This window comes from Raphanus sativus, unplaced genomic scaffold (genome assembly GCF_000801105.2).
Source record: "Raphanus sativus cultivar WK10039 unplaced genomic scaffold, ASM80110v3 Scaffold1936, whole genome shotgun sequence".
NCBI classification, from domain to species: Eukaryota; Viridiplantae; Streptophyta; class Magnoliopsida; order Brassicales; family Brassicaceae; genus Raphanus; species Raphanus sativus.
In genome coordinates, this window is record NW_026617245.1 from 1 (window position 1) to 18,373 (window position 18,373).

General features: G+C 35.0%; 2 protein-coding genes and 3 pseudogenes across 2 annotated transcripts; 1 reads left to right on the forward strand and 4 right to left on the reverse strand.

Moving 5' to 3' along the window:
- Positions 1-576: 576 nt before the first annotated feature.
- Positions 577-1,746, reverse strand: LOC130504997 (transcription repressor MYB4-like; annotated as a pseudogene).
- Positions 1,747-6,370: 4,624 nt separating this feature from the next.
- On the reverse strand, positions 6,371-10,701 carry LOC130504998 (beta-galactosidase 14-like). Its single transcript, XM_056999603.1, has 17 exons — positions 10,492-10,701; positions 10,312-10,407; positions 10,111-10,223; positions 9,804-9,870; positions 9,638-9,730; positions 9,333-9,571; positions 9,100-9,205; positions 8,933-9,017; positions 8,750-8,868; positions 8,500-8,667; positions 8,237-8,412; positions 7,924-8,143; positions 7,676-7,786; positions 7,424-7,525; positions 7,163-7,308; positions 6,736-7,087; positions 6,371-6,660 (listed from the first exon to the last, which is right to left on the reverse strand). The coding sequence occupies exons 1-17, from the start codon at positions 10,699-10,701 to the stop codon at positions 6,424-6,426; spliced, it is 2,640 nt and encodes an 879-aa protein (XP_056855583.1). The 3' UTR covers positions 6,371-6,423.
- A 2,420-nt stretch (positions 10,702-13,121) lies between these two features.
- Positions 13,122-13,935, forward strand: LOC130505000 (uncharacterized; annotated as a pseudogene).
- Positions 13,902-15,698, reverse strand: LOC130494765 (monooxygenase 2-like). Its single transcript, XM_056999604.1, has 6 exons — positions 15,569-15,698; positions 15,339-15,485; positions 15,196-15,258; positions 14,965-15,127; positions 14,653-14,881; positions 13,902-14,563 (listed from the first exon to the last, which is right to left on the reverse strand). Exons 1-6 carry the CDS (start codon positions 15,646-15,648, stop codon positions 14,040-14,042), a joined length of 1,206 nt encoding a protein of 401 aa, XP_056855584.1. The 5' UTR covers positions 15,649-15,698; the 3' UTR covers positions 13,902-14,039.
- A 214-nt stretch (positions 15,699-15,912) lies between these two features.
- Positions 15,913-18,135, reverse strand: LOC130504999 (phosphoinositide phospholipase C 3-like; annotated as a pseudogene).
- Between the last annotated feature and the right edge of the window lie 238 nt (positions 18,136-18,373).

Here is an 18,373-nt window from a genome sequence, read left to right on the forward strand (position 1 = left end):
TTATATCTAACATTATTTTTTTCTCCTACAACTTATCTGCAAACCTTACTTGGATTTATTTCCATTTCATTCTTGAGACGTAATCCTGTATTAGAGAGCTTAACAAAATAGCATCTCTTTATACTCCGATTATTATGTGATGGAAGCATATTACTTTTCTCCTTATTTGGCTTATCTCCAACATTGTTAATTAGTTTTTGGGCAACGAACCTCTTACGTACCACATAAACTAATCTCAATCTCAACCATAAGAAATTATATAATTGTACAATTTTTTTATACTCTCATAAAAAGTAGAGATCGATCTACAATCCCTATACGTCAATTTAATCGTTTCAACTATGAAACTCAAATTCTAGGTGATTCCTCTATGAAATCTGATCTGTAAATGATCGAATGTTTACAATTATATACTATACGATCTCAAAAAAATGTTTAGCAAAAAAAAATGTTCTATATATAAAATCAAAACAGTAAAATTTGTCATACAAAGTGATGAAGAATTTACCATGGAATCAATTCTCTAGGCACAAAAAAGAGTTTGTACAGTTACGCGCCTTGGCTAAATTGACAATTTTATTTCATCTCCAAGCTTCTAAAACCAAAAAGACAAGTGGAGGTCTCTTTCTTAGCCAACCCTAAAAAATCGAACCCGTTGCTCATGTCACTCTCCTTGCCACTGCCGTTGCTACCTCCAACTACATCGCATCTCATTTTTCCGCATCTGCACTCCATCCCGTTATCATCCCTAAACTGCACTTGAAACAGCGTGGAGTTGTTATCTTTCCCTCTCCAACCAAGCCTTGATGACGATGATCAACAACATCAGGAAGACTGATTCTGAGCTCAAGATTCAAATCTGGACATTTCTCTTCTACTGGACACTCGTCTTTTTCTTCTTTGAACGTAAACATTGAGATTTTCTCTTGTTTTCCAGGAAAATTTGTGCTTTCCTGGAATATTTCCATCTTTGGAGTAGAAGAGGAAGAAGCAAAGGAGATATTAATGGTGTTACTCGTGATTTCTTCTAGGTGTATAGGTTTAGAATCCTGAGAAGCTGATGATTCTTGGATTGGTCTATGAGTTGTTGGATCAATCCCTCTGTTTATAAGCTTCCTTCGTATATGTGTGTTCCAATAGTTTTTTATCTCGTTATCTGTCCTTCCCGGTAATCTCCCAGCAATAAGCGACCATCTATATATATATATATCAACAAAAAATAATATATCTACAAGCTTAGATATCGAAATTCCAAGTTAGTTTTATTTTTATTTTTGCATATATATCTCTAGAGACTATATCTCTAGAGACTATATATTAATTAAGTATACTCACTTGTTGCCAAGAAGGCTATGGAGCTTGATGATGAGCTCGTCCTCTTCTTCAGTGAAGTTTCCACGCTTAAGGTCAGGCCGGAGATAATTGATCCACCGAAGACGGCAGCTTTTGCCACACCGGAGAAGGCCGGCGGCTTTGGGGAGAGATCTCCAGCAGCCTTCGCCATGTGCTTTAATGTAAGCTACGAGCCTCTCGTCCTCTTCTTTTGTCCATGCTCCTTTGTTTGTGTGAGCTTTCTCACAACACGGTGACCTTCCCATGCCTTTTTATTTATTTCTGTTTTGTAGGTTAGATCTTTATTTCTTCATGTCTTGATATGAAAATTTTACATATATAAAGAGGTATGAATTAATCAAGTGTGTTCTTGTTATTATATATATATCGAAGATTGGCTTTTAGCGAGGTTTAGGCTAAAAGGGTATGAAGGGGGTAAGTTGTTTTTTTGTTTAGTGGAAGAGGATTGAAGCATTTGGTGGGTCACTTGGATTTTGGGTTTAGGTTGAAGGTTCAAAGCTTTGGTGTGTATAGTTTATATAAGGTTTTACATAAAGCTAAAGAGGCATATATACACACAGATACATATATACAATTGCTTCTAGATGTTAGAGAGAGAGAGAGAGAGTTGAACTTATAATTGCTTCTAGATGTGAGTTTGGTGGGATGGATTTGAATGAGTAGTAGTGTATGGTGGCCTTTCGTTTTGGTACAATTAGTGAGAAGGTTGACATATATGGCATCATGGTCTTTGATAATTTTATGTTTAATAACCATGACAGCAATTTAGTAGAGCTAAAAAGTCTCTTGTTTGTACATACTCTCTGTTTTTTTTATAACTGTAGTATGATTCCAAATGCTTTCTAGACCCAAGAACTAATCACCACGAGGTCCGCAAGATCCGTGTTTTTTTATCCTTAAAATGTTGGGTGGCCAAATAGAATCGAACTCGTGGTAGAAACTCTAGCCGAACCCCTTTACCATTAGGCCAAGACCACTTGGTTACTCTCTACTTTTATAATACGTTTATATTCAAATAAGACCGAACAATTTTCTTTTATTTTTCATTTCCATTTAAAACAGTTTTCATATCTCATGCTACGAAATAATTATATATATAAAAAATCTGAAATTCAGTAGACTGGAAGTTTTGTTAATGGTTTTTACCGCCAGAAATTGGCCCTAATTATAATATTATATATAAACTAATCAATAATGAAGAGGAGGGAAAATATAAGTTGTGGAGGTTGGTGGTAAAGTTAATGAGTAATATTGTTCAAGTGCAGGTCAACTATAGGCTGTGTGGTTTATACTGGTCAACAGCTTTTTTGTCTAGTATATAGACTGCATCAGGCTAATTATTGTTTGAAAATGATAATATATACTACATCCATTCATAAAAGTAAGATTTTCTAAGTTTTAATCTTATTCCACAAAGAAGAATTTTGTACATTAATATTTTTTTCTTTAAGATATAAATTAACTAATTTGCAGTTACTTTTTATAATGATTTATTTAAATGCAATTTTTTGGTAAAAACAATTTTACCTTTTCACAAATGTGAATGGTTAAGGAAGAGGTTTGAATATTGGTAAGTGGGAATTGGTTTAATTACAACAATTTTTAAAAAATTGAATAAAACAATAAATACAAACTGATTAGAAAATGTGTTTTTATTATTTCTTAATATGTGTGAAACATCTAAAAAAATCTTATATTTGGATGGAGGTAGTATCTTAACCCTAATTTATTATGTAAACTCTTCCAATTCATAATATAATCATATTTACAATCACTCGATAAACACAGCATTACCAAATAACTAATTATGTGTGGGTATGGTATAACTTGCATAATATATTGTTTTAAATATCTCTGTCAAATGATGGCCATTGTGATAATGGTCATGCTTCTTTTATATGTATACAAAAACAAATATACAACAAGAACCACCAAACAGAATATGCGTGTATATTATATACTGATATATAAAGTTTTTGGATATAATAAGAATGTGCCTTCTAGAACCTTGACTTACCATGGTTTTCTTTAACCAGACTCCTCTTGTTATTTTAAACTAGACAGACTTGAAAACCAAGAGTTACAAAAAATATTGTAGGAAGGATTTTAACCTTATATCTGGAGTGTTATTATAGCGCTAAGCGGCTAACCGTATATATCACGTATATTTTTCTGTAGAATATGATAAATTGATAAGACTAGTCCTTTCCATCGTATTTTGGTAACAGTGATGAGATTATGATGCAAGAAACACAGTTAAACGATGGCAGTAGTATATAGTAGAAGAATACATTATTTATCTTGTATGTTTGCGTAACTGTATATGTGTTAAACATAAAGTTGAACTAAATTGTGAAATTTGGTAAGTTAGGTGGAAAATTTGAGAACATTTGAATTAATAATGGTTTATTGAAAAAGATGGAAAAAACGAAAAAGAGAGAGTTGTTGAATTTCAATTTTTAAATCTATACAACCACTCACTTCATGCATGATGATGGCGCTCTTCTAGAAGGCTAGGTATACCCCGAATCCCTATCTGTCAAATTGATGCTTCATGGATTGATAATGGTAGTGTTAGTGGCTTAGGGTGGAGTTTCAAGGACCAAATGGGCTCTGAATCCTTTGGATTAAGGGCATGTAGCAAGAGTCTGTCAGTTTTATACGCTGAGATGGAAGGTTTATTCGGGGCAGCTTCATGTATGAGGAATATAAGGATAACAACGATAAGATTCGAGACAGACTGCACGGACCTGGTGGACATGATTACAAACCGGAGGAGTGGCCAGCATTCACGACAGAGATCGGGATATTCCGGAATCTCCAAGACGATTTTGAAGATGTGAGACTATCTCATATTCCCCGAAACATGAATGGACGGACAGATGTTCTAGCAAAAAAAGCAAAAAAGAGAGGTTACATCTTTTCCCATATAGATCAGACCCGGTCAGATGGAGGGGCTCTTCGGAGACTCGGCTCGTCGAATCACCACTTGATCTAATGAAGATGGGCAGTTGAAAAAAAAAAGGCTAGGTTCTCAGCTAGAGCCCAAGATTCTTCAAATCAGCAACATAAGATATATTCATTTGAATCAAATCAAACCTCAAATTACTTTTTAACTTTTACCAAATACCCTAATTAATTGATTTATTGTTCTATTTTCTTTATAATTTATTAAATTAAAGAGCGTAACTAGTATATTGCACAAAAACTAACTAAAAGACACTACTTACAAAGAGCGTTTTAAACATCATGGAAATATATATTTAAGTAAAAAAGACAGTTATGTTCTGGTGAATTATTCTTTACCTATATTTGTAAAAGAATTAACATATGTGTTTATCTAATGGGATTGTAAAAAAATGAGCGGTGTGTGATGATAAAACAAATTTTTTTTTTCTTTTGTCAAGTATACTATAGATGCCTTATAATAATATATAGTACTATATGTTATTAATTTGTAATTTTCTTAGAGTAAGTGATATGTTTATGAGTTGGATAATTGAATACTAGTATTATTTAGGGTTCATATGTGACTGGGGACGTGGGATTTGATTCACCTTCCACTTTTTGTTGTTATTTGTTTTTAAGTGTTTTAATCCTAGCGCTGCATTATGTCACGGTAAACTAATATGGGTTTTATTCTGAGCAGAGTAAGATACTTTTATGACGTGTTCCCTTGCAAATACGTGAAAATAAGTTGGAATTGGTGAATGGTAAAGGATACAAAAATGGTCACAACAATCACACATATCTACTTATATAAATAAGCATAGATGTAATATGTATTATGTTAAGTTTTATTATATATCTCTAATTTCTAGGACAGTGATGAAATTATATTATACAAAACCACTATTTTTTTACAGAAAGGAAAAGATTAAAAATACACAAAACCACGTCAACGGAAATCATCAGTTATGACAAATTAAGTTTTGGATGAGATGATAGATTCGAGTATATAGCGGATATCTAACCAGAATTGTTCAACGTGAAATCTATATATATTACTGTTGAAGATTCAATTTTGGGGATATTTGTTTCTCCATTTGTCATTTTCATCTCTATTTATATGATTTATCTAAATGATTTATTTAGATTTTAGGAACTGTTCGTTTTTCCATCCAAATAAACCATATAGATGAATTATCTCAATGAATTTTATGCTCGTTTCTTTATTTCTATTTCCATCCAGATGAATTTAATAAATAAATTATAAATATATCATTGTTTTGATTTAATCATATGTTGATGTTAATTTTAAATATATTAACTTTTATTATTTAGTCTAAAATATGTTTACACTAAAATTATTTGAAATTAGCATTTTGACATTAATAAATTATTATTTTCAAGTTATGTTTTGTGTTGAAGCTTTAAAGTTTTTTAAATGTTTATCAAACTTTTTGTTTATTATTATTGTAAAATTTTAATACAAATCTAAGTAAAAATTTATAAATTTTTATGAAATAATAATTTATTAATGTCAAAATGCTAATTTCAAAATAATTTTAGTGTAAACATATTTTAGACTAAATAATAAAAGTTAATTCAGAGTTGAGGCTCTTCTTTCACTCTTAAAACGAAAATACTTATGCTTAAAAAGGAACAACAAACAATCAACGAGAGCAAAAGCTAGAGTTATATTAGAGCAGCAGCAATTGTGATATTATGTTGGCTCTATAACCCATGTATTTTTATATTATTTTTTTCAACTTAAAAAAAAAAAAAGATAATCAATCACAGGTTTTGAAGCTCCGCGCACAGTAACGTCCCTCTAGAAGATTGATCCTTACCGAAAGAATGGAAGAGGTTTTATAGGCACCAAAACAAAAAAAAAGTGGGACCTACATCATTTTGTACTAATTTTTTTGAGCTAAAGATTCATATGTTTTTACCGTTGCTGGTGGCCTTATCTAGTCCCCAACGCAGAAACAAAAAGAACACAAAATAGAGAAACAAATAAAAAACACAAGCTATAAGTAAACTCAACATTTCATTTCAGCTTGCTTCACAAAGTGAAATTTTATTTAGATTAGATCAAAACTCAAAGAGATAGCAACTCTTGTTTAATTAATGATCTTGCTTTTGCTTTTCCCTATCTTTTAAATCTTGATTCTTTCCCTCCCTTTCCTTTTCTTCTTCTTCTTCATCATCGTCTTCCTCTTCATCATCACTTTTCTGCTCATTTCCTTGTTTCTTCTCACACTTCACTTGCACTGCCAACGTCTTAACTATCTCTGGACACTTTTTGTCTTCAAATGTCTCTCTTTCTACTACTATTGAACAACGACTCTTTCCCAAACATTTCTGTGACACAAAACTCACTTTAGTTAAAATCAACCAAAATAATATATCCTAAAACTACTTCTATCACCGCATTACCTTTTCCACCACTTCTTTGGACTTGGATGCAGAGCATTTTCCCATTGTGAAATTTCCACAAGTTCCTGTGGGATCTCCAAAACTTGCAAATTCTACGGATACAATCTGTTTCTCAGGAGGACACTTGATGAGTGACTTCAACCTCATATCTTTGTTTCTTGGAACTATATTAGGCCCTTCTCTCTTCCAATATTTCACTGAAGCTGGATAATTCTCTTCCACGAAACTACATATGGTGTCTCTATTCACTAACACGAAATCAATAGCTTCAAGTTTCACACCTGGTTCTTCTTCAAAAATGACAAGCATATTCTTCTCCTTTTTCTTCATGAAAGTTCTTGGTATATGATACCTGTATTATAGATATGTTACCATCACAAATTTTCTCTATCAAGTCACAGGGCACCAGCTCCTCTAGAGAACTTACTCGGATTGAGTTGGCTGTCCAATAGGAGAAAGGAAAGACATCCAGTATCTCCCTATCCCAATCCCATTCACCCAAATCAATCCTTTTCCCATTCCCTTCATTCTAATCGCAACCGTGTTCTCTCCCTCTGGTGTCTCAAAGTAAGTCTGTAAATAATAAATCCATTATATATATATATATATAAAGATTTTATGACAAAAAACATTTAGTTACAAGACAATTAATGTTTTTCTAAGTTGATGTGTAGTAGGGTGTGTGTACCTTGTACCACGTAAGAGGCTTGCGTTCACCATTTTTCACCCATTTGACATTCTTGGATCCTTTTTCTGCGTACACCTCTTTCTTTTCACCTTCTAAACCGGCCTTCAAGAACAAACCGGTTTCATTATACATCAACAAACCAAGACATTGTCTTTTTTTTTTTTTGTAAACTACCAAGACATTGTCTTTTGTCACAGATACATTACTATCATTTTGACAATATATATTAATATACACGTAACACGTACGTACCAGATGTCCCCAGTGATTATTCTCAGTTAAATCACGCTCTCCCGACTTCAAACCGATGATGGAAGCACCACGTGGACCGGCAAACCTCTTCTCCATGTATGATCCACTGTCCTGTAATTATTATTATTTTAAGAAAATCCACATTTGGTGTCACAAGATGATATACACACACTCTCTCAAATATTCTTGAATAATGTTTCCTTTTTTTTTTTTTTTTGAACAAATGTTTCCTATAAATAAATACTCACAGGGAATCCGGTTAGTACACCCAATATAGAAATGTGGTTATCTCCAGGTTTAAGTTTAACCGGTTTTTTGAAAACGAAGCTCTTCATTTCGTGGCTTCCATGCTTATTCCCTACGTATTCTCCATTAACGTAAACGATAGCCGCGTGACCAAGACTCGCTACTCTCAGTATCGTCTTAACACCTTTCTTGTCTGGCAAGTCATCTTCTTTAATCTTTATGCTGTATTCGTATTCATTTATGGAATCAAAAGGCATCGAAATAAAATAAAATAAAAAAAAGAAAAATATGTTGCTTGTGAAAGAAGTTACCTACCTAGTGGTGTACCAAGCATAGTCAGTTTTGTCCTTGGTTAAGAAATAAAGCTCCCCAGGAATCAAGGTATCACCTTTGAGTTTGGAAGGAACATTCTCACTATACATGTCAAATTTTAGACCTTTGCTGTTCTTCTTCGACTTTACAAAATTTCTCCAACTGTGTTGCGCCACTATCTGTTTCACAACAATTTTTTTTTTAAAATAGAATAGATTCCTCTGGTTTGTCCCTAAAATGTAAAAAAAACTTGGACCGGAGATTACCTGCGCAGTGTTGTAGACGACGGTTTTACAGTCAGGTAAGATGCTGATGGAACGAGACGGTAAAACGAACTTCTGACCTTTGAATTTGACAGTGTTAGGTTCTCTTGTGTTGTTGTTCGCTAAGAAAGCCGCACAGACATTTGTCCCTGGCTGCTCGTAGTACCTAACCTGCACAAAACCCCCCAAAACCGGACCGTTGTGATAACCGGATAGAGAGATATTAAATGGGGGTTAAATAGGGTAACCTGACCTCGGTGTCGGGACCAAGTTTCTGGAAACGATGGTGACCCCACAAGAGTGCCTTCTTGCACAATTCAAGTGCTCTGTGCAAATGTCTCAGGTGACCGTATTTGGGATCCTTCTCCATACCTAACCAAAAAAAAGCTTTATGATTATGCTCTAAACCGGCCGGGTTTGCCCTTAATTATATTACCGTATTCGTCAAGTGGGGCATGGTCGTAGTAACGAGTGGTAACGAAATGAGCAGACGTGCGTCCGAAGTTTGTTCCACCATGGTACTGCACACAGAAACAAACAGAGGTGTGTCTCATTCTCGCACACATATATATTCAGGTACACACTTGAGGTTAACGTACGTACCATGTAGTAGTTGACATGAGTTCCATTCTTAGAGAAGAATCTAGAAACTGCGAATGCAATATCCTCCGATCTTCTATTTGTTGGAGGATCCCCAAAAACTCGAAACCTGGAGAAATATATAACAGATTATATATATAGTTTTGAGTCCATGAGAGAGAGATGAACTGAATTGAGAAATGCATGCACGAATACAAACGTACTTGTTGTTACAAAAAAAAAGATTACAAACGTACTGAGTAGTCCAGTTCTCGGTCCAAAGGGAAGGCATATCGGGTCTTTTTGGTCCAGGGAAAGTGTCTCCGCAATGCCTTCCATTACAAGCATTAATAATATTGCCAGGAGCATTGTCTTGTTTGCACATAACCCATGGGATTCCCAGATTCATCGACTCCACCAAATTCGCTGCCCATTCTATATATCTCTCTCCGTCCTCCTTGTATGCTAGCCTTACCGCATTGTACTCGTTCTCTATCTGCCATTTTGAGAGCTTAATTTGAATGTTTTCCTTAACATCACTTTTTTTGCTCACTACATATACCTGTCCTAAAATGATTGGACCTCCTTGTGAAGCGAATAGTTTCTCTTCTTTCAATATCCCAAGTATTTTCCTCACATATCTCTCTGTGTGCTCCTTCATTTCCATCAGATTTCAGAAAATTACTACATAAAAGCAAGCCTCTATATATGGTTAAAATAATTTTTACCTTGAAAGGTTCATTATCTGTACGAAAGTAAACATCCGGGACCTCCCGTAGCCAAACCGGCAACCCTCTGAAAATTATACGAGTTCATTAGCATATATATATATATATATATATAAGAACGAAATGAAGTTATATATTATGTATGTATCACTTTTGAGTTTGAATCTTTGTTTCATACACACACACACTATATATATATATATATATATATATATATATATATATATATATATATATATATATAAGAACGAAATGAAGTTATATGTTATGTATGTATCACTTTTGAGTTTGAATCTTTGTTTCATACCCGTGGTTCCATTCGGCTTGGATAAACGGTCCAAGTCTGATAGTGACATACAGACCTTTTTCATGGATCAGCTTGATGAACTTCACCAGATCGAACCTCCCTTTGAAATCCCACTGGAACCCATTATAACTTATCCCATTTAAGCACAATGATTTTTAAAAAAGATCAACCATCAAAAAAACCTAATAATTCTATGATAACCTTTCCTTGTTCAGGCTCATGCACATTCCAGAAAACATAAGTTTGGATGGTGTTTAGTCTTCCAACTCTAGCTTTTTCGATTATACTGGGCCACATCTGAAACAAAAATAAATTCAGATCCATGATATATAAAGTGTGTTGTCGGGCAATAGGCATATATATGATTAGCTCTCTGCTTACATCTGGTGTGCTTCGAGGGTAATGAACAGAGCCAGAGTACAGAAGCTCTCTTTTTCCATTTATAATTAACGAAGTTCCATCGTATGTTACTCCTTTCTTATTCGTCTTCTTTTTATTCTCATCATTATCTTCTTTTTTTGCATAGCCTGCCTTTAAACAAAGCAAAATTAGAACCAGAAATCCTATCAAATATATTGTTTTTGACTTCATTCTTATAATTATTATTATTTTTTAATCGTTTTGTTTTGTGTATGAAGATTGAAACTCGTAATATATAAATGTTCCCATGTTTGTAGGATTTCCATGGTTATAGAGGGAAGCTCGGAAACTTTGTCTGAACAAGTCTCTCTCAAAAAATCAGTTAAAAAAAAGTCTCTCTCAAAAACAAAACAAAAGAAGCAAGTCTTTCTTTCTCTCTCTTTTTTTTTGTAGATTACTACTGCTTTTTTTTATTAACTGATCAGCATTTTGTGGACTACTTCACTCACCAAAAGCATTAATCTTGAATAGATATTATTATTATGGCACTATATGTGTGTGTCTCTTTATAAAGTACAGCAGTCTATTTCTAATCCTTTTGAGTTCTTATGTTTTTCTTTCTTTTTGGTCAAATTCTTATGTTAAATTTATACATATAAATTTTATTGTTCTTAGAACATAAGAGCATCATTATCCTTAAAACTCCATTTGGGGTTCTTATTTTTTTAATCTGATTTAAAAAAAAATTAAAACTAATCAATCGCAGGTAACCACATGTCAGTGTGATCTGCGAACAGTACACGAACTTGCCTTTTACCGAAGAAGAGGAAGAGATGAGTTTTAACAAAATTGTGGAACTCACCTTTTAAAAACCCACTTAAAAGGTGAAGATAATGATGCTCTAATGCCCAACAGAAATTACTCGATAACAGAAGATACTCGATAGATATCTCAATAATTAAAAAAAAAAAAAATTAAGAAAGGAAAAGTAAGTTTCTTAAACAAGATTCTTTAATATCCGGTGAAACTTTCTTTGTCATATGTTTAACAATAAGTGGTTTCATTTCCTAAATATTAATAAAAAACAATTTCGATAATTTAGTTAGACTAAAATATAAGTATTAATTGCTTTAGATTTCCATCTCAGATATAATGTCGATGAAGCTGCTCTTAAGTTTGATAATTTGAGTTAAAAAAAAAAACATGGAGCTCAACCTCTTGTAACCACAACCATTTTATGCTCAAACTTCAGTTTTCTCCTCCCTTGAGTTTTAGATATTTGCTTTTAACTCTGTAGTCTTGTGTCATCTTCTCGACTAAAAGCATTTGATTTATTGACAGAACTAGGTGATTTTTCGTTCTCATGCACGGATATAAATATTTTTGTAAATATATATTATAATTGCTGATTATTATTTTTACTTTCAGTTTAAATAATTGTATGCATAATTTATATTAATAATATTATAGTAATGGATTAAACATGTGATTTTGTATATGTAACATCCGGTTGGTTTAGTTATATTAATATTTTGATATTTTGATATTTTTTTTAATTTTACATTTAGGTTGGTTTCATTTAGATTGCATTTTCTTCTTTGAATTTAACCATGATATTTTGTTTCTCTAAATATATTAATATTTTGATATATTTTTATTTTACATTTGGGTTGGTTGTAACCGACCAAATGTAATCGTTTTTTTTTGGATTAACTTCCTAGTCACACCGACAACGTAACCGACCTTTGACCAGTCTTTTGACTTTTATGAGGTGGTATTGGATTGCAAAATTTAACTGATTCTAACAGAATTGAATTGAAGATATAAATAAGAACTTTAAAGATATCCTAAAATATTTGATAAGAATTGTCTAATTCTGATGTTTTGGATTTTAAAAGAATTCAAATAAATCTGATTTATATCAATTCGTCTAAATTTATGACATAATTTTTTACATGCAGAGAAAAACTTTATAAAATTTTGACAGACAAAAACTTTAATTATTTTTGTTTTCTATATAAAAATAACTTAAAAAAAACTGAATTAAAACTTAACTAATGAAGGACTAAATAATGGAATTAATCATGTATTACTATGTAGTGAACCCATTTAAGGATAAGACAGTTGGATAGAAACATAAATTAGGATATAATATATTTTCTAATCATTTGTCAATAATGAAAATTATGTTTTCAAATCTCTCATATTATAATGATCATTAATTTTAACGTATATATATATATATATATAAAGAAAATATAAAAAAATCATATTCAAATCTCAACCTGAACACAGAGAACTGGTTCTTCATAACTTTTAGGAAATTTTCCATTAAATTAAATATAATTATCACACAATCCACCAAAAATCGAATAACACATTTAATGGATTAGAAAATAACTATATCCAATAACAGAAGAATTTCAAAGAATTTGTAAAATCCATGAATGAATAACATAAAATTTTGAATGGAAAGTCTGATTCCTTCCAATTAACTTCAATTTCTAAATCCAATACCCCCACCAAATTTGGTCTCACTCTACTAATAGGCCTCGGATGGACCCTTATTAGGCTGAGTTTTTCAATCAGTCGTACTAGTGGGCGAACTTTAGAAAAGGCCGAAAAATAGGAAAAATTAATTAAAAGTAAAACCCAGCCCAACTGCTGAGCTCAGACGAGATTTGATTGAAACGTGGGAAATCGGAGGAGAAAGATGATCGTGTGCGTCGCCGTCGTGGGCCACCAGGTTTTGATTTGATTTGATTTGAGATTGATTCAGATCTGATCGGATCGAACAATTCTGACAATGCGTCCATTTTTTCTTTGAACATAAAAATTGGGAACAGAACAATCCGCTATACATAGAGAGCTTCACGGAAGCTGAAGATGCGCTTAAGCTCCACCACATCGTCCATTGCTCCCTCGATGTCATCGATGAGCGAGTGAACAATCCGAGAAGCAAGTCAGAAACAAGACTGAAGGAGGCTTTTCTTGGTCTGCTTTACCCACCACTCAACCACTTATTAATCACTCAAAGCTCACTCAAAGCTCACTCACTGCATTTGGTTGGTGTAGTTATGGTTACTTGACTAATACAAAAGTGAAGTTCATCATGGTCACTACTGATTTGGATGTCCCAGACACCCATGTCACAAGTGTATGTTTTTTTTTATTTTTAATTTGGGTGATTGATACTTTCGTTTTCTTCTAATCGTTTCTTCTTCTTCTTCTTCTGCACAGTTCTTCAGGAAGTTCCACGCCGCATACGTGGATGCCGTCTCAAACCCTTTCCATGTTCCTGGCAAAAAGATCACTTCCCCATCCTTCTCCCAACATTGTTACCTCTTACTCTTTCAACTGACCCCCCCTCCCTCTTTTATCTTTATCGTTTCGCTCTTCAAATTTGTTTTTAATCTTTTCTATATCTGTGATGAGAGCTTTCTATTTATTACACTTCCTTTTGCCTTTGCGACTTTATTTAGTTGATTGAGACTATTCTATCAACACGGATTTATAGAAAAATAAACACACACACACACACAGCAGAGCATTCCTGCTTTGCTTTCTCATCATGGGACAAGTAGGCTTCCGCAGTCGAAATGAGCCTTTTTCAGCAGCAACCGAGAAAGGAAAGAGGACAAGAACTTGTCTCTTAACAGGTTCATCCACTTCCCTGTGCTCTGCTGTATGAATCCTACTGTATATGCCGTTGTTATCAAATCTATGCTTCTCCATTTCCTTTCTCCTGCATACTTCTTTAATCCTTGTTCAATCCTCTTATACTCTTCCTCTCTTTCACCTTTCCCTTTCATTGCTTCACCTAGACAACGAGCCAGGATCACTCCATCCTCCATTGCCGAGCAACCGCCTTGTCCGATATCAGGAGTCATTGGGTGAAGTGCATCCCCTGCAACGCATACGTTGTCTTTTGCTATGTTTGCCCATAAGAGTTGCCACGGGGGTCGGTACTTGAGTCGAGACATCACCATGCTATCAAGATCTGTGGTCTCCACCACACTCTTAATGTTTTCAGGCAAGTCTTTGAGCTTGTTCAGCACAAACTCTTTGAGGTTTTCGGGATTTTTCTCCTTATCTAACCAACCAAGCCCAAGTAAAAGAGTCAGTGTGACAGCAGAGGAGAGGATGATAAAATATCTCAAGGGAAGAGTTAGTTCAGTTTACCTAATTCAGTACAAGTGTGGGTTAGGAACCAGTAGACAGTGTTGGGATCACAGGGGATAAAACCCGAGCGAACACCATTGCCATAAAACTGGAAGAACTTTTTCCCAAATCCGTGGCCTTGTGGATAATGTGTGAGTCCTCGGATTGCTAACCTGGCAGTTTTAACCGGATTCTTGAAGCCTAGCCACTTACCAACCACTGATTTCACACCATCACACCCTACCAATACCTGAACAATGTGGTTCACAACACACCAAAAATCAGTCTTCAGCCGGCAGGAGCAGATCATTTACAGAGTAGGAGGACAAGTACCTTGGTTTTGAGAATAGTTCCATCAGAGAGATGAACCATCTTGTAGTATCCAGACAATTCGATGTGAACAACCTTTGACGAAAACCTTATGGTCCCTTGAGGCAACTCATCCGCTAGAGTCTCTAACAGCACCTTCCTCTGTACGCATCTAGACTCGTATTCTCTGATAAAAACAATTAAACATGTTTTTTTTTTGTGAAGAGCAGAAGAAGAAGGAAGGAAGAAACATACTCGGATTTTGGAAAGAGCATTTCTTTAGAAGGATTTCCTGGGGAGATGTGTCCCACCACCCACCTGCATGTTGCATCAAAGATAAAGAGTTGTCAAGTTACAGAGTTGATATGAAGGATAATAGTGTGATGATGAAACCATACCCTTGAAGGAGATCATGGAGATGGCGAATATGCTGAGAAACGCCGAGAGCTTCCATAGCCTTCCAAGCGTTGAACCAAGTTGTAAATGCGAATCCTGTGGCTCTCAGCTTATCTGAAGATTCCAGCACCATGCTTCTAATCCCAAGCCTGTGAGAGAGTTGAAGACACCACTTTTATTAACTTCACTCTTACTTTAACTCATCAAAGCTACTTTCACAACAAACACATACCTATCGAGTCCAACGGCGGTTGAAAGGCCGGAGATTCCTGCGCCAACGATGACTATATCTACTGTGCCTTCTTCTTCCATGGTTGATGATGATCTTAGAAAGCGAAGAAGCTATGTGTTTTCTTCCTCTGTTGTTTATATATATTTAAATACAAAATTGTGGAGGTGGAAGACAAAGGCACTCAGTTCTAAGCAGGCGGCTACAGTAATTAAAATCGAATCTTTACACTCAATTAAATTATATTATTATGAAGAGGAAAAGCTTATCATTAGTGAAAGAGGATAATAAAAAGAAACCATCACATTATTATTATTTCTCTAAATATTACAGACAAATGATTATACTATTGCAAGTAGCTTCTGCTTATTTTAAGAAAATTGATCTGAGAAAGAAAGAGAAAAACAAGAAAGTCAGAAGGTGAAAGGAGGGTCAAAGTAGAAGCTGACGAGAAGCCTAGAGTTCTTGTAAGGCTTTCCTGCTCGATCATGAAGACGGACGGCTCTTACTCCGGACTTAAGTTCAGGGAGTGGAAGACATGTCTGTCCTGCGAAATCATTTTGGGTGTCATTGTCGTAATCTTGGACTCTGAACCACACAAGTGCCAGCTCTGGAACAGAGAGCTGAAACAGAAACTCTTCCCTCCATATAGGAAACCACTGATCAACTGCTGTTTCGGTTCTGTAAGAGACCGTGTCCCTGGGAACTCCTGCAATTCCAACCTTGACGAAGAAATCAGGAGGAGAGTACTGATCGAAGTGTGTCTGAGGGAAATCCAAATCCCATCCTTCGCCTGTGTAGATTTTCAACTTAAGAGTGGTCTTTATGGGAAGCATTTTGCTTGGGTCAAAGAGTCTCTTCGTGTCTAGCAGAATGCCAGGTTTTTTAACGTAGCCACATCCACCATTAGCTCTGAACATTCCTTGCATTATCCATAGTTGCTTCCCATGTCCCTTTTCAACCCATTTTTAAATATATATATATATATATATTAAAACAACAGTATATGCACCATTCATTCTGTGTCAATGATAGAGCTACGTACTTACTTGCATGTTAAAAGCAACCATTTGAGCACCGTGTGTCCATCCCACATGAGGGTCGTAATTTGATGAGTCCACTCTTGTTCCCTTTGGATATATCCTCATTAGATTCCTCTGTGTAAACCTGTTCAAAAAGCTTCAATAGGTGGTTTTGGTTTCATCACATCTCACTGACTCTCTCTCTATATATATATTTTTACCTTACAACATCGCTTCCTCTGGTTCTAACCACATTCTCTAGCCACTGCTCATTCACGCTTATCCTTCGAGGCTTCTCTGGATCATCTCTCAAGCAATCCTCCAACCCGCTTTTGCAGTTCCCAGCTTGAATCGCGATCAAGTCTCTATATCCAACAGCTTCACTCTCCTCCTCCTCTTCTTCTTCTGCATCATCTTCACGAATCTTGCTTTCTCCTCTCCATGACATATTAGCATTGCCCTGTGACAACAAAGAAACGCTTTAGAATGTTTGCAAAATCGAATTTAAAAATCTTTGGCGTTCTTACGCTCCAGGAAGTGGCTCTATCTATTGGAGTTCTTCTTGAGGAGGAGGAGGAGGACTGAATAGCTTGGCTCTCAAGATACTCCTTTGGAGGCTTTGTAGAAATCAGAATCTTCTTCTTAAGTTCTTCTGGTGATGGAAAATGCTTACAACTCTCTGAGTCATAACGGAACAGCATCCCTCTGAATGTTCTAGTTAACATCTACAACACCATACACACAAAAAATGGTATAATGGTATCTCCTCTGTTCTGCAAAAAAAAAAAAAAAAAAAAAGAAGATTATCTTTCACCTTAGCAACTTTCCCTTGAAGATTGGGTGGCAAATGATCTTCGAGAGTGACTATGACTGGATAATCAGACACATGAAACGCATTGTCCTTTATGGCGTTGAGACATTTCTGCAAATCCTCATGCGATGTAAGCGTCCCCCATGACGAACTTCAGCAGCGTTTCCAGAAGGGTTAGGCCATAAATCAAGCTCGATCACTTTTACACCTTTTCTCAGAGACTGCACGATCGGCTCTACGCTGCTTCTGCTGTTCACTTGGTTCCCAGTCAAGTAAGAGTTGTGTCCCGTGTACACATAGTAATGCGATAACGGGGCCTTCATATCATGGTGCACCTTTATAAAGTAAGTAAGTACCGCCCACAAGTTCTGTCAGTTAAATTATGTTGTGATCAAAGAAAAAATAATAAATGATAGAACATCACCTGGCGAGACAAGGGAAGAGGAGAGTTTTGTATCGCTAAATAGGTAGCGATAGAAGGCGTTGAGATGAGAACAAACCCATGTATGTAAACACGTTGTGGTGTTTAACGCTGTTGAAGATATCCTGCACGTAGTCCATCCCTGCGTGGCCTTCTCCTTGGACTTCACTCACAAACCTTAGAAGGTCATCGGATGACATCTTCCCGTTTCTTGAGTATGCTTCAAAGAGTCTCTTTATTGCTCCCTGGTGGCTGCCTCGTTTTTCTCCTTGAAGCTCCTGCTACAACAGAAGCACACTCTGAAAGTCTCCGACATTTTTTATACCTTCTTCTTCCTCTTCTTCTATACTTCTTACTTGTGTAGCAACATACACACATATATACGAAAATGATTGGCATTAATTAAAAGTGATTTAAAGGAATATATGCTCGTGTTGTCATCTCATTATAAGGAACGTGTCTCGCTATTCCCTTAATTAATTACTAGAATCATTTTAAAAAAAGTAATGTTATTCGTGGTTATGAAAAACCTTATTATATTTATGCATGGCATG

Coding starts and splice junctions, on each gene's coding strand:
- LOC130504998 (XM_056999603.1), bottom strand. CDS start 10,701: ATGAAGTCAAAAACAATATATTTGATAGGATTTCTGGTTCTAATTTTG. Junction 9,206..9,332: donor ACCGAGAACTGGACTACTCA/GTACGTTTGTAA, acceptor ATATTTCTCCAG/GTTTCGAGTTTTTGGGGATC. Junction 9,018..9,099: donor CTCATGTCAACTACTACATG/GTACGTACGTTA, acceptor TTCTGTGTGCAG/TACCATGGTGGAACAAACTT.
- LOC130494765 (XM_056999604.1), bottom strand. CDS start 15,648: ATGGAAGAAGAAGGCACAGTAGATATAGTCATCGTTGGCGCAGGAATC. Junction 15,486..15,568: donor ACCGCCGTTGGACTCGATAG/GTATGTGTTTGT, acceptor ACTCTCTCACAG/GCTTGGGATTAGAAGCATGG. Junction 14,882..14,964: donor GAACTATTCTCAAAACCAAG/GTACTTGTCCTC, acceptor CACATTGTTCAG/GTATTGGTAGGGTGTGATGG.